The 25,482-nt window shown below is 46.5% G+C and overlaps 1 protein-coding gene across 3 annotated transcripts; it reads left to right on the forward strand.

Annotated features, from left to right (window-relative positions):
• The first annotated feature begins 1,591 nt into the window (after positions 1-1,591).
• On the forward strand, positions 1,592-24,445 carry SYT11 (synaptotagmin 11). Of its 3 annotated transcripts, none has more exons than XM_023213994.1 (4): positions 1,592-1,912; positions 10,318-11,144; positions 23,029-23,152; positions 23,704-24,445. In XM_023213994.1, exons 1-4 carry the CDS (start codon positions 1,879-1,881, stop codon positions 24,021-24,023), a joined length of 1,305 nt encoding a protein of 434 aa, XP_023069762.1. In that variant the 5' UTR covers positions 1,592-1,878; the 3' UTR covers positions 24,024-24,445. The 3 variants fall into 3 exon arrangements, with proteins under 3 accessions (XP_023069762.1, XP_023069764.1, XP_023069763.1); XM_023213996.1 differs by having other exon boundaries at positions 23,029-23,149; positions 23,713-24,445; XM_023213995.1 differs by having other exon boundaries at positions 23,713-24,250.
• Positions 24,446-25,482: the final 1,037 nt, after the last annotated feature.

The following is a 25,482-nucleotide window of genomic DNA, read 5'->3' on the forward strand; positions in this document are numbered from 1 at the left end:
CTACATTTTACAAAATGCTCTCACATTTTCTTAGGTGACGTGGTCTCCACAATAAACTGTGAGATTATTATATCATATTCCAGTTTGCACAGGGCAAAGTTCTGGCTCAGCTGAGTAGGTGATTTCACAATGGTACACAGACAGCTATCAAGGAGAATCAGGTATTAAGTCTCCTATTTCTAGCTAATAATGCATTGATCCAGTGCCCAGGAGGCTGCCTGGGGTGTAACAGATGTTCAATAATTCAGTACACGCTTTTCGAATGAGCGAATGGATGAATGAATGAATGACTCCTAAAATGATGTTATTTCCACTTTTCTAGAAATACAGAATGTCTGGAATCCACAGAGATTTAAAAAATAATAAAAATAAAAACAGAATGTCAAAAGCTGAAAAAATACTTTCAACCCCGTCATTGTACAGGTTTAACCACCAACAAAAAATTATACATTTGAACTAATCCTATCTATAAACAGAATCCAACAGGATGAAATTATCCACAGCCAAAATAAAGGCTGAAATTTACGCAAACATGGCTATAATCGGCAGTAGTCTGACTCTAACCTGAATCACACCAGCTCTCCCAAATACCAAGGAAGACTCCAGAAGCTCAGAGTTTCATGTGTGTTGTCCTTTGACCTACAGAATACACAGATCCTTTGGTTTGGCCTCTCATACGAAACCCTAAGCACAGTGAGGCTTATGAAAAACAATTCAACACTGATTAACTTTGGCACTTTTCATTAGTTTTTTGTTTGTTTGTTTGTTTGTTTGTTTTTAAAAAAGACAGCTTTACATACCACAATATCTATCTGTTTTACATGTACAATTAAATGATTTTTTTTTTTTTTGAGACGGAGTCTCGCTCTGTCGCCCAGGCTGGAGTGCAGTGGCCAGATAATCAGCTCACTGCAAGCTCCGCCTCCCGGGTTTACGCCATTCTCCTGCCTCAGCCTCCCGAGTAGCTGGGACTACAGGCGCCCGCCACCTCGTCCGGCTAGTTTTTTGTATTTTTTCAGTAGAGACGGGGTTTCACCATGCTGGCCAGGCTGGTCTCGAACTCCTGACCTCAAGTGATATGCCCGCCTCGGCCTCCGAAAGGTTTAGGATTACAGGCGTGAGCCGCCGTGCCCGGCTGTTTTTTAAAAAATGAGTAAATGTTCAGAGTTGTGCAACCATCCCCAGGTTTGGTCTTTCATCAGAGTTTCTGAGGTTTAGGACAGTTTCCATCCACTGTGAAATATGAGCCTAAAAAAAAAGTTCCGTAATAACCTTTAGCGGTCTCAGACAATGATGGCACAATGATGGCAATCGATACTGAAATCCAGGCAGTACAGAATTTTATTTTCCCAAAATTCTAGAACTCAGGACCGAGAACATTTTGCTGCTGTATTAAAGCCCAGGAAACTGAAATCAGAGGATTTCATGTAATAATCTACCGACGCTTCTTACTCCTCAGTACTTTTTCGTTTTGGAACCACAGCCCGTCAATGGGCCGGGCCTCATTCTCGGGAAAACTCGGCGGTGGGAGGAGTCCCCTCCCGGAGATCTTCCGGAAGGGGCGTGGCATGGCTTCCGTAATCTTTCGGACAGAGGCGGAGTCTTCTTCCGAGGACCATTCGGAAGAAGGCGGAGCCTACCTCGCATCAGGACCAGTCTGACTGCACCTGCATCCTTAGCTCAGAGCATCCCCGGAGCATCGTTAAGAGCCGAGCGCAGCTGACAACTAGGGGCCGGACCGTCGCAGGAGGCGTCCGCTGGATACCTTCCACCTTCCCTGACCTAGTGCTCTACAGCTGCGGCCTTGGTACTGACCGAGGGTTCCCAGAGTTGTTTCACCATTGCAAAAACGTTATAGCAACAGCCTCTGATTACGACATGGCTGAGATCACCAATATCCGACCTAGCTTTGGTAAGTAGACTCGGGAAAACTAAGCTTGAGGTGGTCAGAATGGGTGCAAGGCCAAGGGGGCCCAGCGGCAGGGCAGAGAATGCAGCCCAGACCAGAGCCTTCAAAGTGCCAGCCCCGCTAAAATCGGGCCTGTGGTGGTGGGTAGTGGGCAGTTGACAGTGCATGAACTTGAGCTATGGGCTGCAGGGACTGGCAGGGCCAGAGCCACACCGAGGGTGGGGAAGTCCAGGATGCTAAAACCTTGTATGGTGCACTGTCAGCACTGCTGGAGGTGAGAAACAGCAAGCGTGCGGAGGATGTGAACCCCTCCTTCTGGCGGAGGAGAGGTGGGGTAGGACAAGCCCTCCCCCTTGGGGCACGCAGGGCGGTGCCCCTTCCTCCCCCTCCCATTCCTAAGGGCTGCGGGGGAGGGAGGTGACAAGGGGGATGGGGCATCAAGATGGCAGCTTGGAGACTGTGGGCCGTGTGGCTGGCAGCCAGGGGACGCGGCGGCCTCTGGGGAAAGAGGGGTGCGGGGGTGGGGAGCAAAAAGGAAGCCACTCCTTAAGCCGGTCAGCTGGATGCTGGAGCTAGGAGGAAACGTGAGCCCTGCAAGTTCCATTCTGCATCGTAATGGTGGGGTCCATCCGATGCTACCAAATGGCGCTTGGCGCTGCTGGGCTGGGGGATGACGTGATGTCTATTTCTGGGCCTCCTGGCAGCGCCGAGGCTCTCCTTCCGGGGCCTTTGTTCCCTGTTTCCCTGGGCCGGCTTTTCAAAAAGGGGGACTAACCCGCGTTGATGCTGGCGGGGGCGCGATCCAGGCCGGAGGGGGAGGGGCGAAAGAGGCCCAGCCTGGGGGAGGCCGCTTTGTGTACCGCAGAAAGCATTACGTCATTTCAGAGCGGCTGGTCCCCGACCCAGCCCTGTGGGCTCCAAGATTAGTTTTACACTCCCGGAGCAGAAAGTGGAGTGGGAAATAGGGAAGAAGGTGGCAAAGACAAGCTTGGGAAGGAAGTTTTCTCCTCTCTGGGGACTCCTCCAGTATATGCTAAAGGAGCAAACTTCCTGTGTTATGCTTTCCTGGCCAAATAAATAAAATATAATTGCCCTGCTTCTCCTTAATTCTACTACAGTTTAGAAGGGGGAAGCCAGTGAGAGTTGCTGCCAAAGAACCTTCTTATTCCTTCAGGGATTCTATTCCTCAGACAATCCAGAAGGTTTGAGCATCGGGACTCCAGTGTTTAGGGTGGAGACACAATCCAGCTGGGAAATGGCTTTTCTCATTCCTGAATAAGAGGTGCAGTGACATGAGCAGAACCCAGTGTGCTCTATCCTCTCAGAATAGGGAAGAAGAAATCAAATCAGATGTATTCGGATAACAGATCTTCACACTCATTAACTACTTGTTCTCACTTATTCCCCAAGGCTAAATCTTGATTGTATTTTTTCTTCCACTTCACCTTCTGCATCTTTATTCTTTGAGTTCTAAGTTCCCAAAACAAAAGTCCCTTTCATGATCACATGAGCAATCCATGATTTCTTTCTGTTCTTTTTCTTCTTATGCCCTTCCAACAGATTCCTTTCCCTAACTGCAGTTCCAGAATCCTTGAAAAAGGAGATGGTGTGGAACATAATATAGTGATTTCTCTTAGAGGGACTATTATTGGAAAAGGGAAAATAAATTATATCAGCCTGTTACATACTACATTTTATTTAATCCTAACAAATACCCTTGACTGTATGTATTGTTATGTATACTTGCCAGACAAGGAAACCAAGGCTCAGAAATAAAATAACTTGGCTAAAGTCAAACAAATGAGTAAAGGTAGTGCTAGTTTTTGTTTTTGAGACGGAGTTTCAATCTTGTTGCCCAGGTTAGAGTGCAATGGCGTGATCTCGGCCCACCACAACCTCCACCTCCTGGGTTCAAGCAATTATCCTGCCTCAGCCTCCCAAGTAGCTGGGATTACAGGCGTACCACCACGCCTGGCTAATTTTGTATTTCTCCATGTTAGTCAGGCTGGTCTGGAACCCCCGACCTCAGATGATCTGCCCACCTTGGCCTCCCAAAGTGCTGGGATTACAGGCCTGAGCCACTGCACCTGGCCAGTGCTAGAATTTAAACCAATGTCTGGCTGAAACCAAAATTTATTCTCATTCCATTGTATTATATTGGCCTACTTGACAGCGAAAAGCTATGTTTAGGAAAGGGGGTATCAATAAAAGCAGTTCTGGTCAGAAGCTGAAGGAGCTGGCCAATAGCCCAGATGTGTCTTGCAGGTTTTTAAACCATTACAGAGGGTCTTCTACACAGAGAACTACCACTTCCAACTTTTTCATATCTCATGGAGTACTTCATTTCAAATGCCACAGCACTTGGGTGATACACCAAGCCAACACTCAATTATCTATGACCATGGAGGACAAAAGGAACGAGAAGCACAGGTCACTGCAATTTATAGCTACTTTAAAATACTCACTTCGGCCATTAGTTTCAACTTCCATTTCCCACCAAGCTTTTGACTAAAGCAAGACAGAGAGCTCTAGGTTTCAATATCTTTGATGTTTCTAGCTCATTGTCTTGGGTTTCAGGGAGAGAGGCAAGAGTCAACAAATACTAAAATGAAGAAAGGACAACAAAAATAGGAAACAAGGCCGGGGGAACACCTGGGTAATTCAAAGATGCATTCATCTGTTTCTCTTCCGTTCCTTCTCTATCCTCCTGGAATATGAGAATTCTTCATCTTCTCTCTTTACTACCCTATCTCCATTTTCTAACAATAAAAGTTGGTGCATTGTAAACATGTAAGCAGCTCCCCCGCCACCCACTGCTGCAGAGAATAAATCTATGATAGAGCCAAAAGAATTGCCCAGGTGTCTGCTAATCAGCCTTCAGATCTCTCTTTATGATCATTCTAAAAAATATGCCTGTCTTGGTAGTTTCCTGTCTTCCTCTCCTAATAGAGACAATGTTCAGTTTCACTAATGAGTAGCGAGCAATTTGCAGGGAAGCACCTGATTGATGAATGGAGAGCCACTTCCTTAGGCTGTGCCCATTCTTATTGGCAACTGAATCCAATTAGTTGTTCAACCAAATATTTACTGAACTCCTATTAGAAGCAAGAGACTCTGAGGGGATTCAAAGATCCATAGGATATTCCTGCCTGCCTTCAAGTAGCTTACTACCAAGTCTGTCTCCATTTTGTGAAAACTTTCCCTAAAAGCTATTTCATTTAATACTTTGAGACTAAACACTAGTATTATTTGGTAGGGATATAGACATAGTCACCTTGATTTATTTTGTTAATAATGTTTTGCTCCTTATCTATATTATTTTAAAATGTATCTGGGTACAGTGGATCATGCCTATAATTCCAGCAACTCAAGAGACTGATGCAAGAGGATCTTGAGGCCGGGAATTCAAAACCAGGCTGGGCAACATAGCACCTTGTCTCTAAAAAAAATTTTTTTTTAAATTAACCAGGCATAGTGGCATGGGCCTGTAGTCCCAACTATTCAGGAGTCTAGGGTAGTAAATTTGCTTGAGCCCAGGAGTTCAAGACTCCAGTGAGCTGTGATTGCACCACTGCACTCCAGCCTGGGCCACAGAGTGAGCCCATGTCTCTAAAATAATAATAACAATAATAAATATATATATATAATTTTAAATAAAATGTAACTCTTCCTTGGTTAGGCATAGTGGCTTACACCTGTAATCCCAGCAATTTGGTGGAGACTAAAGCGGGAGAATTGCTTGAGCCCAGGAGTTCAAGACCGTCTGGGCAATATAGTGAAGACTCATCTCTTAAAAAAAATCAAAAAATTGGCTGGGCATGGTGGCTCACACCTGTAATCCTAGCACTTTGGGGGACCAAGGCTGGCAGATCACTTGAGGTCAGGAGTTCAAGACCAGCCTGGCCAACATGGTGAAACCTGTCTCTACTAAAAATACAAAAACTGGCTGGGCGTGGTGTCACATGCCGGTAATCCCAGCTACTCAAGAGGCTGAGGCAGGAGAATCGCTTGAACCCGGGAGGCAGAGGTTTCAGTGAGCCGAGATCACACCATTGCACTCCAGTCTGGGCAAAGCAAGACTCCATCTAAAAAAAAAAAAAAAAAATTAGCTAGGCATGATGGCACATGCCTGTAGTCCCAGTTACTCAGGAGGCTGAGGCAAGAAGATCATTTGAACTGGGGAGGTCAAAGCTGCAGTAAGCTGTGATCATGCTACTTCACTCCAGCCTGAGCAACATGGTGAAATTCCATCTCTATAAAAAATATGAAAATTAGCCAGGTGTGGTGGCATGTGCCTGTAGTCCCAGCTACTCTGGAGGCTGAGGCAGGAGAATCACTTGAGCCCAGGTGGTGGAGGTTGCAGTGGGCCAAGCTTGTGCCACTGCACTCTGACCTAGGCAATAAAATGAGACCCTGTCTCAAAAGAAAAAAAAAAAAAAGTAAGCTCTACCACAATGTCTGGCAGGGACATATAAATTTACACAAAAAATAGTTTGATCATTGTCACTGCGATACACAATATTACATGTGTATTATGACCAGTGCAGATGAAATTATACCTGCCTCTCATGTAATCTGGACATTATGCTCATAGTATTGTGCTCATCATGCCCATAGGCTTTCTAGAGAAGATAAACCTTTCATCCAGGTTTGGAGGGAAGAAAAAGACATGGATTGGTTGGAGAGGATAGGAGAGGATACCTCTAATAGAAGGGAAAATAGTAGGCATTATACAATTATAGTCCAAGCTTGTGGTTGCCTAAATTCCTAAGTCATTTTTGACTCATCAAGTGAGGTTATTGACTATAAATAGGTTTTTAAGTCCAAATAGAAATTTGCATTTATCCCTGATATATGTAATCATCTTGACTCAATCCTTTTTTTTTTTTTTTTTTTTTTTAAGATGGAGTCTCGCTCTGTCACCCAGAATGGAGTGCAGTAGCACAATCCCAGCTCACTGCAGCCTCCGCCTCCTAGGTTTAAGTAGTTCTCTGCCTCAGCCTCCTGAGTAGCTGGGATTACAGGCACCTGCCACCATGCCCGGCTACTTTTTAAATTTTTAGTAGAGACAGGGTTTCACCATGTTGGCCAGGCTGGTCTCAAACTCCTGACCTCAGATGATCTGCCTACCTCGGCCTCCCAAAGTGCTGGGATTACAGGCGTGAGCCACCACACCCGGACTCAATCCTCTCTTTCTAATCTTCGGAGGCTGTTTTGAATTCACTGACTCTTTTGTTCACTGAACAATTAGTATGTACCACATAGTTCTAGGACCTGGGACTATAACAGTGAACAAAGCAGAGTTGCTGTTTTATTAAGCTTGTCTAGTGATCGAAGACAGATAATAAATATATGACAGGATAATAAGCTCTATGAAGAAAAATAAGGAAGGGTGATGGGAACATTATCTTACTTGGGGCAGACAGGAAATACTTCTCTCATCCGGTGAGGTTTGAGGCTCACAATAAATGAAGCAGCGAGCTGCACGGATGCCTGATACAAGAATGTTTCAGGCAGGATGCGGCGGCTCACGCCTGTAATCCCAGCACTTTGGGAAGCTGAAGTGATTGCATCACTTGAGGTTGGGAGTTTGAGACCAGCCTGACCAATATGGAGAAACCCTGTCTCTACTAAAAATACAAAAATTAGCTGGGCATGGTGGTGCATGCCTGTAATCCCAGCTCTTTGGGAGGCTGAGGCAGGAGAATCGCTTGAACCTGAAAGGCGGAGGTTGCGGTGAGCTGTGATCGCACCATTGCACTTCAGCCTGGGCAACAAGAGCGAAACTCCATCTCAAAAAAAAAAAAAAGAATGTTCCAAAAAGAATCTGGAAAATGCTGGAATTATGTCTATTTCTTTTTTTTTTCCCCCCCTCGCTCTGTTCCCCAGGTTGGAGTGCAGTGGCATGATCTCAACTCACTGCAACCTCCACCTCCCGCTCAAGTGATCCTCCCACCTTGGCCTCCCAAATAGCTGGGACTACAGGCATGTGCCACCATGCCCTGCTAATTTTTGTAATTTTTTTGGTAGAGATGGGGTTTTGCTATGTTGCCCAGGCTACATTTATTTCCTTAGTTCTCCCTCCCTTCCAAATGGTCCCCTAAAAAGTAAAGTGGAAAACTATAGACCTTATCTGGACCTTTAAGGCCTAAACCCAACTTAGCCTCAATGAACCTGAGGGAGCGAAAAAACTTGAGGGTCCAATTTGTGTGGGAAAAGATAAGACTAGGGTAAGGGAAACAAAAAACCATCTATTTCTCTTTCTGTCTCTCTTTTTTTTTTTTTTTTTTTGTTTTTTTGAGATGGAGTCTCAGTCTTTCACCCAGGCTGGAGTGCAGTGGCACTATCTCTGCTCACTATAACCTCCACCTCCCGGGTTCAAGTGATTCTCCTGCCTCAGCCTCCTGAGTAGTTGGGATTACAGGTGTGTGTCACCACACCTGGCTAATTTTTGTATTTTTTTTTTTAGCAGAGACAAGGTTTCGCCATGTTGGCCAGGCTGGTTTTGAACTCCTGACCTCAGGTAATCTGCCTGCCCCGGCCTCCCAAAGTGTTGGGATAGCAGGCATGAGCTGCCACACCCGGCCTATTTCTCTTTAGTTATTTGTTCATCCGACAAATATATATTAAGTGCCTGCTATGTGTTTTAAGCGCTGAGGGTACAGCAATGAACAAAACAGACATAAATTTTTGTCCTCATGAGACTTACATTCTAGTGAAGATAAATAATGAACTGTAAAATAATGTGCGTGTGGGTGTTTATTCTTACATATTTGTGTGTGTATTTTATATTTTTTTCTTACATGTGTAGGGGTATGTGTATCAGAGAGAGATAATGACAAGGCATGTTGAAAAAATTAAGGCTAGGAAGGGTGGGTGGCTAGGATGGAGAAGATTGTCACTTTTAAATAGGGGAGTCAAGAAAGGCCTAAGAAGGTGACATTTGAGCAAATTCTGACATTTTCCACTAATAGGGAAGAAAACCCCTATGTGTTCCAGCGAATGATTTATTAAGGTAATAATAATGAAAAGAGAAAGTCCCTATTTCTTCCTATTTAGAATAATATATGTATACATAAATACATGCATGTATATATACATACACATACACACACACACACACACACACACACATATATATACACCTATTTTTTGCCTACAATGGATGTATTCATCCTGGAGGAATACTTTTTTTTTCCATCGCCCAGGCTGGAGTGCAGTGGTGCGGTCTCAGCTCACTGCAACCTCTGCCTCCCAGGTTCAAACGATTCTCCTGCATCAGTCTCCCAAGTAGCTGGGATTACAGGCGCATGCCATCACGCCTGGATAATTTTTTATGTTTTTAGTAGAGACGGGGTTTCACCATGTTGGTCAGGCTGGTCTTGAACTCCTGACTTCAGATGGTCCACCTGCCTCAGCCTCCCAAAGTGCCAGGATTATAGGTGTGAGCCACTGCACCCAGCCTTGTATTTTATATACATGGGAGCTAAAATTTTGGAACATATTTTGAAAGTACATAAACCCAGAGTTCTTCCTTTTGGCACCCATCCTTTTTTTTTTTTTTTTTTTTTTTTTTGGAGACAGGGTTCCCCCTTTTTTTCCCGGCTGGGGTGCAGTGGCCAATCTCAGCTCACTGCAAGCTCCACTCTCTGGGTTCATGCCATTCTCCTGCCTCAGCCTCCTGAGTAGCTGGGACTAGAGGCACCTGCCACCACGCCCGGCTAATTTTTTGTATATTTAGTAGAGACGGGTTTCACCGTATTAGCCAGGATGGTCTCAATCTCCTGACCTCGTGATCCACCCGCCTTGGCCTCCCAAAGTGCTGGATTACAGGCCTGAGCCACCATGCCCGGCCCACCCATCCATTTTTAACACCCTGAGCACCCTACCAAGACCATCTAAACTCAGCTCCACACCCTTCCACCCTACCCTGACAGTGAGTCAGTCAATGCAGGCTCTGTTCTGGATGCTATGGAATATCCTCCTGAAACCAAAAATCTTGTGTAACAGTTGAAGTGAACAGGTGCCCATGAAAAAGGTGACCTTGGAACACATACAGAGCAGCTTTATGTGAAGCACAAATCAATATGAGCAAACCAAGTCTATAAATGCTGAGAGAAGGTCTAGAAAAGAACAGAAAGTCAAGTGGGGTGCTTCAGAGAAGGCTTTCTAGAGAAGATAAACCTTTCATCTAGGTTTGGCCAGGAGGAAAAGCCATGGAGTGGTTGGAGAGGTTGGGAGAAGGTGCCTCTAATAGAAGGGAAAGACTCTGAAGCCCAGATGAGCACATTTTGCTTTAGAGGCTAGACTGCAGATTAGCTTGGCTCCAGCAGCAGCAATGAGCAGGGGAGATCTAGACAGGAGGTAAAGTCCACCCGCCCTGACGCAGCTCTGGTCTCTGCCTTCAGATGTGTCACCGGTGGTGGCCGGCCTCATTGGGGCCTCTGTGCTGGTGGTGTGTGTCTCAGTGACCGTCTTTGTCTGGTCATGCTGCCACCAGCAGGCAGAGAAGAAGCACAAGAACCCACCATACAAGTTTATTCACATGCTCAAAGGCATCAGCATATACCCAGAGACCCTCAGCAACAAGAAGAAAATCATCAAAGTGCGGAGAGACAAAGATGGTCCTGGGAGGGAAGGTGGACGTAGGAACCTGTTGGTGGACGCAGCAGAGGCTGGCCTGCTAAGCCAAGACAAAAGTCCCAGGGGTCCTAGCTCTGGATCTTGTATAGACCAATTACCCATCAAAATGGACTATGGGGAAGAACTAAGGAGCCCTATTACAAGCCTGACCCCCGGGGAGAGCAAAACCACCTCTCCATCATCTCCGGAGGAGGATGTCATGCTAGGATCCCTCACCTTCTCAGTGGACTATAACTTCCCGAAAAAAGCCCTGGTGGTGACAATCCAGGAGGCCCATGGGCTGCCAGTGATGGATGACCAGACCCAGGGATCTGACCCCTACGTCAAAATGACCATCCTTCCTGACAAGCGGCATCGGGTGAAGACCAGAGTGCTGCGGAAGACCCTGGACCCTGTGTTTGACGAGACCTTCACCTTCTATGGCATCCCCTACAGCCAGCTGCAAGACCTGGTGCTGCACTTCCTCGTCCTCAGCTTTGACCGCTTCTCTCGGGATGATGTCATCGGCGAGGTCATGGTGCCACTGGCAGGGGTGGACCCCAGCACAGGCAAGGTACAACTGACCAGGGACATCATCAAAAGGAACATCCAGGTGAGTAGGAAGTGTGTGTTGGGGAGCAATGGTAGGCTGGGGGAGAAAATATCTCAGTGGATAAATGGAAGTGGGAGGGGAGTGGGATGGGTGGCAAAGAAGGGCTATAGCGAGGAAGCTCTTGGCTGTCAAGAATAAGCAGTGGTCAGAGTAAGACAGAGGACCTGGCAGATTAGGTCTCCTCTAAGCAGCAACTTCCTGAGGAGAGAAGGTCAGATAGCTTCCACCATTTCACTTAGTGGTTGGCATTCTGATGCTGCTCAGCTTACTTGGAACAGGCTGGCCTACCAGTTGTAGATCCTCCATCATATCAGGGATATGGGGGCTAATTTTCTCTCCAAAATGATGTGATCTTCCTCCAGTGAATTTATTTTTCACAGCTGAGAAGCTAGGACAATAGTTCAGTAATTTTTCCTTCAGCTTCCCTTTCCCAACCTAACCTAGGGGTGTAAATGATACCATGTACATGTCTTTTTTTTTTTTGGAGACAGAGTTTCACTCTTGTCCCCCAGGCTGGAGTACAATGGTGCGATCTTGGCTCATTGCAACCCCCACCTCCCGGGTTCAAGCGATCCTCCTGCCTCAGCCTCCCGAGTAGCTGGGATTACAAGCGCCCATCACCACACCTGGCTAATTTTTTGTATTTTTAGTAGAAACGGGGTTTCATCATGTTGGCCCAGCTGGTCTTGAACTTCTATCCTCAGGTGATCCACCTGCCTTGGCCTCCCAAAGTACTGGGATTATAGGCGTGAGCCACCACGCCCAGCCGTCATGCATATGTCTCCTTATGACCATTTTACAATGCAATTCAATGAATTGCTTTACCCTTCTAGGCCCAAACCTTTGCCATAGACACTTCCCCTCTCTCCATTTCTCCTGTCCTCCCTCTTTGTATTAGAAGAGGGACGAGGGCCCTCCATCCTGTTTTCTCTCCCCCTCTTCCCACTGGACGGACATTGGCTCTTGAGTTGTCATTTCAGGAGCACAGTAAATGTAGCCCCATCCAACCCCATTAGTTCATTTATTTCTTCCACAACTGGGGAGGTAGTGAAATGCTGCAGTTAAACACTTGGGCTCCAGAACTGGACTGCACGACTTTACTCTCCAGCTCACCACTTGCCAGCTGTGTGACACAGGTGAGTTACTCGACCCCTCTAAGCCTCTATTTTCTCATCTGTAAAATGGAGCTTATAATATTGCCTTCCTTACAGGGTTATGAGAATCAAATGAGATAATATGCCTGGCATATGATTGCTCTTGAAGAGGTTTCATTTTATTGGAGGAGAAAGACAAATATTTTTTGCAGTTTCTCTATAGTGAGTATGGTAGGTGCTATGAAAGAAGTTGTTGAAATTTTAAACTTAGAGTTTCATGTCTTTTTCAGGGTATAACGTAAGTGGTTAAAACAGCAAGGACTTTGAAATCAGACCTGAGTTTAAATCCAAATTCCACCAGCTAAATGACCTTGGGCAAGCTGCTTCACTTTCTTTCTTTCTTTCTTTCTTTTTTTTTTTTTTTTTGAGACGGAGTCTCGCTCTGTTGCCCAGGCTGGAGTGCAGTGGTGTGATCTCAGCTCACTGCAAGCTCCGCCTCCCGGGTTCACGCCATTCTCCTGCCTCAGCCCCCTCAGTAGCTGGGACTACAGGCACCTACCACCATGCCCAGCTAATGTTTTTGTACTTTTAGTAGAGACGGGGTTTCACCGTGTTAGCCAGGATGGTCTGAATCTCCTGACATTGTGATCCACCTGCCTTGGCCTTCCAAAGTGCTAGGATTACAGGTGTGAGCCACCACGCCCGGCTGAAATTTCAGTTTCTTATGGGACTAGAGTAGGATGATGATTTTATGTAGCCACTAGGACATAGTGAGACTTCAATAAATTGTGACCGTTACTACTATTGTTATTTCTATTATTAGTCAAGTTTGATACCTGGGTGATGCATGTGGTTTGTAAATATTTATATTTTGTTTTGACAAAGTGGAGGAAGGCAAGGGAGGACTGAATTGGTGAAGGAGGTTAGGAAAGAATTTCGAGGCCACTAGAAACAACTGCACATCTCCCAGAAAGAGCTCTGCCTGGGGGCAGATCATACTGATTTCTTGATACCTTTTTTACCTGCAAGCCCTCACTGGACTCAGTGGGGAGACAGGAGGCTCAGGATTGGATAGAAGAGGCTCCTAAGTTAGCAGGCGCAGAGTGAGCAGTGAGCACCCAGGAAGAAGGTTTGCCTGCTGAAGAAGGATACTGTGTCAAGTCTGGGTCGGCGACAGTGGGGAGCACACTCTGTGTGTGTGTGTTCTTGCCTTCTCTGTTCTGTGGTAGGCACCTGTCCTCCTGCAGCCAGCCCAGTCCTGCCTTTCATTTCCTGAAGGAACTGCTACTGCCACCTGGCACACTCAGATCCTTGTCACAGGGGCCAGGGAAGTCCAAGAATCTTGAAGAATATTAGACACATTTGGTCAGAGCATAAACAAGACACTGCCACATCCTGTGGTTCTCAATGCCAGGATACAATGAGACATCCCAGAGTCCAGCACTGCAGGGGTTTTCGCATCCTCTGAGGTTGGAATCAGAAGGTGTGAACAGAAACAGATGCAGGGGCCTGTTTCATCTCCTTCTCTCCCCTTCCCTCTCCTCCCATCTTTTCCTCAGGGCTCTGCCCACCCATTCCGCTGTTTCCTTATTCCCTTCACAGCGGCTCCCATCCTCCACCCCTTCCCTTGTCTACCTCTCCTTAAAGGAGGAGCCTTTCCAGTATACCCTTCCATGTGACTCCAACCTTGGTAAAGCCACCAACCAGCTGGACTCCTCCAGACAGCTATACACTTGCAGCCCAAGGCTGGGAGTGGAATATGGCTCTCTGCCAAGCTGCAGCTGGGAAGAGATTGGCAATGAAAGGGACTGATTTGGGCTAGGAACAAAACAGTCTCAAATCAAGGGCACTGGACACAGCACAGACAATGGCATTTGCTAAACTGCCAGGGGCTCTTGGCAAGAGCCACATTTCTTTCCACTTTATTAACTCCCTCGAGGAGGGATAAGCCAGGGCTAGGATCCTGAGCAACACACGCCCTGGAGGAGGCCCAAGATAGGACACCCAGAGCCTGGGCAGCCCCACCCCAGAGCTTTCCAGCCTCCCAGGCTTCCTAAACCCATTTTCCCAACCAGTGCCCGTAGGCAGGACTATGTTCCATCTGAGCCATGGCTGCCATCTCCCTAGTCACTCATCCACTAGGTTCCCTAGCAGTGCAGGCTGAAAATTCTATCCCAAATCCTCCCTACTGCAGCAAAGTAGGATCTCCCCTAGGTGAACATGAGCTAGAGCTGCCCTGGGCCATGCCACACTGGCTGTAATAGGCTTTTCCTGGTGGCTTACACAGACCAGGAAAAAGCTGCTGCACTCTAGTCTGGATGACAGAATGATACCTTGTCTCAAAATAAAATTTAAGAAAAAAAGAAAAAGAAAAGAAAATATGGCCAGGCACAGTGGCTCCCACCTGTAATACTAGCACTTTGGAAGGCCAAGGCGGGAAGATTGCTTGAGCCCAGGAGTTTGAGGTTGCAGTGAGCTGTTACCGCAAACTGCACTCCAGACTGGGCAACAGATCATGTATGTGTATTGCAGGGAGGAAAAGGGGGATGGGGTTGAATGTTAAGGTTTTGTTTTTCTATGGTTGTGATTTAGGGTAGAGGTGGCCCTCAGGACGTCTGGCCCCAAGAAGGGTTTATTGAGGTTATGCTGGTCTACCTAATACAAGGGCTCCTTGGCCAGAACATCACTCTGAAAGAGGTTCTGCTAATTATAGGAAAACAGACTATTCCTTGCCTAAGTATTATTTCTTCTGAGTGTACTCTTTAGGACAACTGTTCCTGTTCCTCTGTTCCACTGAAGGAGCAAGGAGATTGCTCTCAGACAGCCGAGCACCGCAGCTCTGTCAGGCATGAGAAAATCCTTTCTCCCCCTTGTCCTTCTGCTTGCCTGCCCCCCAACAGGGCCTTTACCTCACTAGGCCAAGGGGCTGGGAAACAGAGCTTGCTCCCAGCCTTCAATGGCTCTTTCAAAAGAAAGAGCTATTGACATAACTACTTGGAATGGGAATTGGCTAGAAAGAGAAAAGGAGGGGGCCTGAGAGAACGACATTAAACTGCCTTCAATGCAGGATGGAGTGGCATTCAGGTGGTGTTGTGGCTACAGACTTGGGCATCGCAAAGCGGTGCTGAGTGGGGACGGGCATGCTGCCAGTGTGAGATGGCCCAAGGTGAAGGAGGGATCAGATGGAGGACAGTTGCCTGAGGAGTGATTTTTAAGGGAGAAAAGATGAAAATGGTAACTAGAAGTTGTCTACTTTCCAAAAACACTAGGAAAGAGGTATGGGGATTTTGATTATGAAGATTTTGCTAGAATATATGATTTAGGATACAGAATTTTAAATAAGTAATCAGGAAACCTAAGCTATAATCTTGTCATTCATGTCATTCTTGCAAATAAAACTCTGCTTTTAAAATCAAATTTTGTCCGGGCGCGGTGTCTCACGTCTGTAATCCCAGCACTTTGGGAGGTTGAGGCAGGCAGATCACAAGGTCAAGAGATCAAGACTATCCTGGACAACATGGCGAAACCCCGTCTCTACTAAAAATACAAAAATTAGCTGGGCATGATGACACGTGCCTGTGTCCCAGCTACTCGGGAGGCTGAGGCAGGATAATTGCTTGAACCTGGGAGGCAGAGGTTGCAGTGAGCCGAGATCACACCACTGCACTCTAGCCTGGCAACAGAGCAAGACTCCGTCTCAAAAAAAATCAAATGTTGCTTTTCCCCTCACCTATCCTTCCTCCGTGTATAAAGTTAGAATCATAGTTAAAGACTGCATATTTAGTATTTACTCAGTATTGAAGGATGGCCCCAGAAATTGATATCAAACCTAGCTAACATTTTATTATTATTCATGGAAACAGAGGGGAGCAGTAGCCAAAACCATGCAAAAGTCCTTTTTAGATTAGTGCTATCTAATGATGATAGAAATGTTCTATATTTGCACCATGCAGTGTGGTAGCTACTAGCTACATGTCGCTGTTGAGCACTTGAAATGTGGCTAGTGTAACTGAGGAACTATAATTTTAATTTTATTTAATTTAAATTAAAATTGAAATAGGCACATGTAGCTAGTGGCTACTGTATTGGATAGCTCAGTTCTGAATGTTTTGGAATCCATTCAATTTTCTTTTCCATAAGGGATTACTTTTCATTTGATGTGGCTAATAGTAAAAGTGAGTTTATATTCACTGATTACATTCTGACTTCTAGCAAAATGAAACAGCCCAGAAGTATACTGGTTGGCAAGGGCAACCAGACTGTAATTCAAAACTGGCCGAGGGCTGGGCATGGTGGCTCACACCTAGGAGCACTTTAGGAGGCTGAGGTGGGCGGATTGCTTCCACTCAGGAGATCAAGACCAGCCTGGCCAACATGGCGGAAACCTGGGACGTGGTGGTTCACGCCAGTAATCCCAGCTACTCAGGAGGCTGAGACACCAGAATCACTTGAAGCCAGGAGGTGGGGGTTACCGTGAGCTGAGATCGTGCCACTGCACTCCAGCCTGAGTGACAGAGCAAGACTCTGTCTCGAGGGGAAAAACAAACAAACAAACAAAAAAACACACTGGCTGAGGGACCAAGCATGGTGGCTCACACCTGTATTCCCAGCACTTTGGAGGCTGAGACGGGCAGATCACTTGAGCCCAGGAGTTTGAGACCAGCCTGGGCAACATAGCAAAACCCCATCCATCTTTACCAAAAACACAAAAATTAGCTGAGCATGTTAACACATGCCTGTAGCCCCAGCTACTCAGGAGGCTGAGGTGGGAGGATCACTTGAGCCCTGGAGGTCAAGGCTACCGTGAGTCAAGATCACACCACTACACTCCAGCTGGGCAACAGAGTGAGACCCTAGCTCAAAAAGAAAAACAAAATAAAATTGGCTGAGGGTACTTCCTATGGACACAATTAAGAGCTGACAATAGGCCGGAAATGGTGGCTCACACCTGTAATCCCAGCACTTTGGGAGGCTGAGGCGGACGGATCACGAGGTCAGGAGTTCGAGACCAGCCTGACCAACATAGTGAAACCCCGTCTTTACTAAAACTACAAAAATTACCCGGGCATGGTGACACACGCCTGTAGTCCCAGCTACTCGGGAGGCTGAGGCAGGGGAATTGCTTGAACCCAGGAGGTAGAGGTTGCAGTGAGCCTTCGCACCACTGCACTCCAGCCTGGACAACAGAGCAAGACTTCATCTCAAAAAAAAAAAAAAAGAAAAGAACTGACAATACATATGTTATGGGTAAAGACAAAATGTGGGGCTTCTCTCTAGCAGAGAAAAACCATGCAAATATTTTTAAAGTTGATTCCCTTTTGTATTTCAATTTCAAAAGCTAAGGGGTGGGTTTAAACCTTGGTTAGATTTTTTTTTTTTTTTTTTTTTTTTTTTTTTAGACACAGAGTCTTGCTCTTTCACCCAGGCTGGAGTGCAGTGGCACAATTTCAGCTCACTGCAACCTCCACATCCCGGGTTCAAGCAATTCTCCTGCCTCAGCCTCCTGAGTAGCTGGGATTACAGGTGTGCACCATCATGCCCCACTAATCTTTTGTATTTTTAGTAGAGACAGGGTTTCACTATGTTGGCCAGGCTGATTTTGAACTCCTGACCTCAAGTGACTCGCCCTCCTCGGCCTCCAAAGTGTTAGCATTACAGGTGTGAGCCACCATACCCGGCCTAGTTAGTTATTTTTTATGCCTTATGAGAGACATTTCCACATGCTCCTAGGATGAAACATAGACTGAAGAAATTTTTAAAGTCATGTGAAATGTCACAGTTTCATTCCTTGAGATGACTTAAGGCCTACAATCAAAGCACAAACTATTAGGCTTATTTCTTGTTTTTTTGTTGTTGTTGTTGTTTTGTTTTTGTTTTTGTTTTTGTTTTTTTGAGGCGGAGTTTCACTCTTGTTGTCCAGGCTGGAGTGCAATGGCATGACCTCGGCTCACCGCAACTTCTGCCTCCCAGGTTCAAGCAATTCTCCTGCCTCAGCCTCCCTAGTAGCTGGGATTATAGGCATGTGCCACCAGGTCCAGCTAATTTTGTATTTTTAGTAGAGACGGGGTTTCTCCATGTTGGTCAGGCTGGTCTCGAACTCCCAACCTCAGGTGATCCACCCGCCTCGGCCTCTCAAAGTTCTGGGATTACAGGCATGAGCCACTGCGCCCGGCTCTTGTTTTTTATTGATGAGTTAATTGGTATATTTGCTGCTGCTGTTCTTTCCTGCACCAGACATACCTGAGTAGATAGTGAACTAGGCTGGGAGCTTCTTAAGGGTGGGATTCCTCAGTATCCATCTTTTCAGCCCTAGCTTCTAGCAGAGAGTGCTTGGCACTTAATAAGTAAGTGCCTAATAAGTCGTTTTTGTGAGTGTGTGGTGTATATAAGGCTGGTGATGAGCATAGTCTGTTTTTGCTTAATTTAAGACTTCCTGGAGTAGATGACATTTCTTTGGGTCTTTGAAGAATACAAAAAATAAGGTGATAGCAGGGTGATGATTTGTCCCGAATTTAACTTACTGTGTTCTACATTCCTCAAAACTCACCTCCTTTTGTTTTCTTTATCCTGGCCTCATCCCCACTTTCTAAAGCTAAAAACATAAGAAATAGTCCACCCTTTCCTCCCTGTTCCCTAGGCTTCACAGCCAATTAACTGCCCAAGCCTAAAAAGCCCTGACAGTTCTTCCTGAGACATATTTTACCTCCATGTCAATCTCCTCTGCCATAGCCCTAGTTCCAGTCCCAATCATTTCTTCTGTAGCACGTTGCTACAGAACAACGGAGTCTGTTTTTTTGAGACGGAGTCTCACTCTGTCGCCCAGGCTGGAGTGCAGTGGCGTGATCAAGGCTTACCTCAACCTCCACCTCCTTGGTTCAAGCGATTCTCCTGCTTCAGCCTCCTGAGTAGCTGGTACTACAGGCATAAGCCACCACACCCGGCTATTTTTTCTATTTCTTTCTTTTCTTTTCTTTTCTTTTTTTTTTTTGAGACAGAGTCTCCCTCTGTCGCCCAGGCTGGAGTTCAGTGGCTGCGATCTCGGCTCACTGTAAGCTCCGCCTCCTGGGTTCACGCCATTCTCCTGCCTCGGCCTCCCAAGTTGCTGGGACTACAGGCTCCTGCCACCATGCCTGGCTAATTCTTTTGTATTTTTAACAGAGACAGGGTTTCACCGTATTAGCCTGGATGGTCTTGATCTCCTGATCTCGTGATCCTCCCGCCTCGGCCTCCCAAAGTGCTGGGATTACAGGCGTGAGCCACTGCCCCGGCCTAATTTTTCTTTTTTTTTTTTGAGACGGAGTCTTGCTCTGTCGCCCAGGCTGAAGTGCAGTGGTGCAATCTTGGCTCACTGCAAGCTCCACCTCCCACGTTCACGCCATTCTCCTGCCTCAGCCTCCCAAGTAGCTAGGACTACAGGCGTTCGCCACCATACCCGGCTAATTTTTTTGTATTTTTAGTAGAGACAGGGTTTCACCGTGTTAGCCAGGATGGTCTCGATCTCCTGACCTCGTGATCCGCCTGCCTCGGCCTCCCAAAGTGCTGGGATTACAGGCGTGAGCCACCGCACCCAGCCCTAATTTTTCTATTTCTAGTAGAGATGATGTTTCACCATGTTGGCCAGGCTGGTCTTGAACTCCTGACCTCAGGTGACCCACCCGCCTTGGCCTCCCAAAGTGCTTGGATTATAGGCGTGAACCACTGCACCCAGCCACAGCAGCCTGTTTTTGACAGGGTCTCGCTCTGTGGCCAAGGCTGGAGTGTAGTGGCTCGATCACAGCTCACTGCAGCTTCGATCTCCTGGGCTCAATCAATCCTCCCGAGTAGCTGGGTCTATAGGCACATGCCACTGCGCCCAGCATTTACTTATTTATTTATTTATTTTATTATTTTATTTTCCAGAGACGGAGTCTCACTCTATCGCCCAGGCTGGAGTGCAGTGGTGCAATCTGGGCTCACTGCAAGCTCCGCCTCCCGGGTTTACGCCATTCTCCTGCCTCAGCCTCCGGAGTAGCTGGGACTGCAGGCGCCCGCCTCCACGCCCGGCTAATTTTTGTATTTTTAGTAGAGACGGGGTTTCACCGTGTTAGCCAGGATGGTCTCGAACTCCTGACCTCGTGATCCGCCCGCCTCGGCCTCCCAAAGTGCTGGGATTACAGGCGTGAGCCACTGCGCCCGGCTACAGCGGCCTCTTAACTAAGCTTTCTGATGTTGGTCTTCCTCCACTTTAGTTCATTCTCCACCTTTCTCTGAAATAATAATCATTTTAATAAAATGATGACAACTGGCCAGGCCTGGTGGCTTATGCCTGCAATCCCAGCAGTTTGGGAGCCCGAGGTGGGCAGATTGCTTGACCCCAGGAATTCGAGACCAGCCGGGGCAACATAGTGAGACCCTGTCTTTACAAAAAATACAAAATTTAGCCTGGCATGTTGGTGCACACCTGTAGTCCCAGCTACCTGGGAGGCTGAGGTGGGAGGCTCTCCTGAGCCCAGGAGGTAGAGGTTGCAGAAAGCTGAGATCTCACCACTGTCGTTCAGCCTGGGCAACAGACTCAAAAAAAATAATGACAGGTTTGCCACTCCTATACTCACCAACCTCCTCTTGTATGGGTGCTGCTGACTGTGCTCTTTGGTAGTGTCCCAACAGCCCTTTACTCCAGCCTTGCCCACCTTTCCAGGTTCCTGACCTACCTGTCCTATCAGCCACCCCTACTTCAGGCATAGTCACCTCTCAGCCATTCTCTAAACACAGCTTACCTTTTCAGGCCCAACTCCTTTGTGCCAGCCACTCCTGTCCACCTGCCTGACATGATCATCTCTGTGCCCATTGCTTCATGGTTTTATACCCCCAGCAACTCAGTCCAGGCATCAGCTGGTAAAGCCTTCCCTCAATCTCCCAGCTCTGGGTGCCCAGAGCACTTAGACAGGCTTCTCATTTCTCTGACAAGTCCCGTACATGCTTATTTACTTCTCTGTCTCTTCTACTGAGTGGTAAGCTCCTTGGGAGCAACAGCTGAGTCACATCAGCTCTGGATCCTCAAAACCTGGCATGCAGTGCCTATGCAAATATTCTTTAAAATGTTCCTGGAGGGGCCAGGCACAGTGGCTCACGCCTGTAATCCCAGCACTTTGGGAGGCCAAGCTAGACAGATCACCTGAGGTCAGGAGTTAGAGACCAGCCTGGCCAACATGGTGAAATCCTGTTTTTACTAAGAATACAAAAATTAGCCGGGCGCGGTGGTGGGCGCCTGTAATCTCAGCTACTCTGGAGGCTGAGACAGGAGATTCACTTGAACCCGTGAGGCGGAGGTTGCAGTGAGCCGAGATCATGCCACTGCACTCCAGCCTGGGCAACAAGAACAAGCCTCTGTCTCAAAAAAAAAAAAAAAAAAAAAAAAGTTCTTGGAGGACTAGAGGTTTTTTCCAAGCTCAAAATGGAGCCTAGCATCACATTTAAAGATGGAGAAACAAAGATCAGGGTGCTAGGGAGGAAGCTGACTTGGCTGGAGAAAATACACTAGAGCGCACATTGGGGTGGGCAGAGCAGGTGTGGATATTCACCTTGTGAAATGCAGGGACAGGTTCAGGGACTTGCCCAACGCCATGTGGTGAGTAAGTGGCAAGGTTAAGATTCAAACCCCGTTTTCCTACCTCCCACCGTACAGTCTTTGAACTTTTTAAAGGTTAAGAACCAAATGAGAGGATGCATTTCTATAGTGCACACTATGTGCTGGGCACCATTGCAGTTTACAAATTTTAACTTATTTAATCCTTTTGATAATGCTATGTGGTAGGTACAACCTTTCACCCACATTTTATAGATGAGGAATCTGAAGTACAGAGATGTTGAGTAACTTGTCCAAGGTCACAGATAAGAAATAGCATCTGGGCACGGTGGCTCATGCCTGTAATCCCAGCATTTTGGGAGGCTGAGGTGGGAGGATCACTTGAGACCAGGAATTCAAGACAAGCCTGGGCTACATAGTGAGACTCTGTGTATAGGAAAAAATAATAAAAAAATAAAAAAAGGCCGGGCGCAGTAGCTCAAGCCTGTAATCCCAGCACTTTGGGAGGCCGAGATGGGCGGATCACGAGGTCAGGAGATCGAGACCATCCTGGCTAACATGGTGAAATCCCGTCTCTACTAAAAAAATAAAAAAAACTAGCCGGGCGATGTGGCAGGCGCCTGTAGTCCCAGCTACTCGGGAGGCTGAGGCAGGAGAATGGCATAAACCCGGGAGGCGGAGCTTGCAGTGAGCTGAGATCCGGCCACTGCACTCCAGCCGGGGTGACAGAGCGAGACTCTGTCTCAAAAAAAAAAAAAAAAAAAATAGCCAGGTGTGGTAGCACACACCTGTAGTCCTAGCTACTCAGGAGGCTGAGGTGGGAGGATTGCTAAAGTCCAGGAGATGGAGGCTGCAGTGAGCCAAGATCATATCACTGAATTCCAATCTGGGCAACAGAGTAAGACCCTGTCTCAAAAAAAAGATAAATAGTCAGGATTTGAATCCAGGCTACTCTGGTTCCAGAGGTCCTGCTCATAAATGCAAGGCTATGGCTATGCAGGCTCTCCATGCAAATTATGTAATATCAGAATATGGTTATAATGTATCCTTTCTGCCTCCTTGTTAAATAAAATCATAACACGTTTCTAGGGGATGAGCATCTTTCCAACAAACTTATCATTCCTGCACTTGTCCTCCCCCAGACTCTTCCCACGGCTCTGCACACTTTTTGTGCTCTGCCCTGCACCCTCTGACAGGATTCTCACCTGCCATTTCTTCCTCACAGAAGTGCATCAGCAGAGGGGAGCTCCAGGTGTCTCTGTCATATCAGCCTGTGGCACAGAGAATGACAGTGGTGGTCCTCAAAGCCAGACACTTGCCGAAGATGGATATCACCGGTCTCTCAGGTAGCAGCTATTTACTTCAACCTATTTCTTACTGTCTGAACCACCCCTGACGCCTTGCCTGTGGCCCAGATAGACCTCCACACTTCAAGATCCTTGCCTCTTTCAATTTAATCTACTCCTCTTTCTGTAGACACTCTCTTCCCAATGAGTGTCTACATCCAATAGATTTCCCTAGCTAGGAAGATTCTTCAGTTGAACAAATGGGGTCTTTACATTTGGCAACGTATCCTGCATGACAGGTGCTAAGAGAGACTTCTCAAAAAGGCTGCAGGCATTTGTCTCTGTGCCCTTTAAAATACTTATTGGTATCATTCTTCAGACCTAACTTGAGAAAGTTGTTCTGTTCTATTCCTGCTTGGTTTCCTTGGCCCGTTGTCCAGGCAGACAGACTCACATATAGTCAATGTGTGTTTATTGCGCAATCACTAAAGAACACATGGGGTGGCCATCAAAGATATGAACAGCAGAGCCCCCCACCTTTCCCAACATGAAATTACCATTACATAGGAGAGGACTGTGTCATAGGCCTGTCTCCCTTTTTCTTATCTCTTTGGGGGCCCCAGATCCTTATGTCAAGGTGAACGTCTACTACGGCAGAAAGCGCATTGCCAAGAAGAAAACCCATGTGAAGAAGTGCACTTTGAACCCCATCTTCAACGAATCTTTCATCTACGACATCCCCGCTGACCTCCTGCCTGATATCAGCATCGAGTTCCTCGTTATCGACTTCGATCGCACCACCAAGAACGAGGTGGTGGGGAGGCTGATCCTGGGGGCACACAGTGTCACAGCCAGTGGTGCTGAACACTGGAGAGAGGTCTGCGAGAGCCCCCGCAAGCCTGTGGCCAAGTGGCACAGTCTAAGCGAATACTAATCCTGTTCTTCTCTCTTCTAAACCCCGGGGCCAGGCTGGGGAGGGATGTGGCAGGGAAAGAGATGACAGAGAAGTGGACTCAAAACCTCATTTTAGTTGTAGAAGAAAATGTCTTACAAAACAAACTCAACAAAGAACACCCTACGTGACCACAGCTGCAGATCAATTCTTAGCAATGATGTTTGATGTTTTTTTCTCCTTTGCAAGGCGCTAGAATCTTTTTTTTTTAGACGAAGTTTCACTCTTGTTGCCCAGGCTGGAGTGCAATGGTGAGATCTCAACTCACTGCAACCTCCGCCCTCCGGGTTCAAGTGATTCTCCTCCTTCAGCCTCCCAAGTAGCTGGGATTACTACAGGTGCCCACCACCATGCCTGGCTAATTTTTTATATTTTCAGTAGAGATGGGTTTCACCATGTTGGCCAAGCTGGTCTCGAATTCAAGACCTCAGGTGATCCACCCGCCTTGGCCTCCCAAAGTGCTGGGATTACAGGTGTGAGCCACCATGCCCGGCCTCTGTTTTTTTTTTGTTTGTTTGTTTTTTGTTTTTTTTTGTTTTGTTTTGTTTTTTGTTTTTTTAATGGGGGACAAAAGAGAGGGAAAGACCCCTACAAATCTATATATAACAATGTAACCATATACTTGCATGTCTAATACAAACTGAAGAAATTAGCCTAACTGCCAATATCAAGTTGCAGATTTTAATCCATGGAAATTGTGTTTTGTGCTGCATTGTATTTGCTGATTATCTGAAATTGGCTTCTTTTTATTGGGCTTTTCTGGAGAATTTCTCCCACTCTCCACCTCTGCAGAAGAAAATTTTGCTCTTATAAAACCTCATGTTTTCATCATTCTCATCTTTTCTTTTTATTGCCTCTTATATCTCTGCTCTTTGACTTCAAGGTCTAGAGGTCTGTAGTAAGCTAAGAAACAAAGGTGGGGTGGATGAGGCAAGGTTTGCAGGAGAAAGGAATTGAGAAATGGGGGTATTTTTGCTATCAGCTCTTCTGCTATGAATTAGTGAAGGGTAGTCTATAATTAACTGACAGACTGAACTGAAGCACAGAGAATACATCAAACTTATGCATCCAATACATCAGAACTTGGACTTTTATCAAACTTGATGACTTCTCTAAAAGGAATTTGGAGACTTCAAATTCAGCTATAGGATAGTACCAATGAACACATCCAGCTGATCCCGAAAGCTGTTTTCAGGTATAAGGACAAGGAGAGAAGACAAGTGATGACAGCAATTCCCCTTTGCAGCTATCTACTGTAGGGACGGCCATTTCTTGGTTAATGGTTGGAAGTCATCAGAGGTTTGAAGAATTACACTGGCCTTTGTTTTTCCAGAAATGCTGACCATGGAGATGCTTTAGAGTCTTCTTCTCAAATAGCTTAGATGTTGTAATTTTTGCTTCATAAAAAAGGGGCCCTCAGAAGTTCTCCTTAAATTTTTCA

The sequence above is a fragment of the Piliocolobus tephrosceles genome, chromosome 1, assembly GCF_002776525.5.
Source record: "Piliocolobus tephrosceles isolate RC106 chromosome 1, ASM277652v3, whole genome shotgun sequence".
NCBI lineage: Eukaryota > Metazoa > Chordata > Mammalia > Primates > Cercopithecidae > Piliocolobus > Piliocolobus tephrosceles.

Bases quoted from the DNA above. Each gene is read 5' to 3' on its own strand.
- SYT11 (XM_023213994.1), top strand. From the start codon at position 1,879: ATGGCTGAGATCACCAATATCCGACCTAGCTTTG. The intron at 11,145-23,028 runs GTGAGTAGGAAG...TCTTCCTCACAG, and splicing joins TCATCAAAAGGAACATCCAG to AAGTGCATCAGCAGAGGGGA. The intron at 23,153-23,703 runs GCAGCTATTTAC...TTATCTCTTTGG, and splicing joins TATCACCGGTCTCTCAGGTA to GGGCCCCAGATCCTTATGTC.